This window comes from Penaeus monodon, chromosome 21, assembly GCF_015228065.2.
Source record: "Penaeus monodon isolate SGIC_2016 chromosome 21, NSTDA_Pmon_1, whole genome shotgun sequence".
NCBI classification, from domain to species: domain Eukaryota; kingdom Metazoa; phylum Arthropoda; class Malacostraca; order Decapoda; family Penaeidae; genus Penaeus; species Penaeus monodon.
The window spans coordinates 10922938-10923381 of NC_051406.1; the positions used below are offsets into that span (position 1 = coordinate 10922938).

General features: G+C 39.4%; 1 protein-coding gene across 1 annotated transcript in view; it reads right to left on the reverse strand.

The window, feature by feature from the left end:
• The window catches only part of LOC119586699, a 12709-nt gene continuing 12265 nt past the window's right edge, over positions 1 to 444 (reverse strand). The window contains exon 5 of the mRNA XM_037935429.1: positions 1 to 179. Within this exon, the coding sequence (XP_037791357.1) occupies positions 8 to 179 (172 nt within the window). The 3' untranslated portion in view covers positions 1 to 7. The remainder of the gene's footprint in view (positions 180 to 444) is intronic.

A 444-nucleotide genomic window follows, 5' to 3' on the forward strand; every position in this document is an offset into this window, starting at 1 on the left:
TCTTTCATTAAACTAGAACGTCCGAAAACATGTGAGCAAACGAGACGGTGCATTCTGGGAACGCTTTCCAACACTCTCCCTTTTCTTTGCCGTGTCTACCAGCTTCCATATATTTGCCGTGTAGAGTGTCGACTTCGTTATCCATGTTTTTAATCCGGTATTCAGCTTTGATTAGATCTCTGTCAGAAAAGAAGAAGGAAATCTGTTAAAGTAGCGGAAGGAATATCTCACACTCATGCAGGCATACGAACACTTTTCTTTGTCACTGGAAAGGTTGTAAAAAGTGGAGGATAAAGATGCACATTTGAAAACTAAAAAATTGACTAATGATAGTAATATTGGAAGTTTAAGTAGGCATGGAACTCCTGATGGAACTGCTGCAGACTACCAGCTCATGGCCTTAATGCAGTGTTAGTAGAAAGGAAAATGAAGAGAAAGAAATGA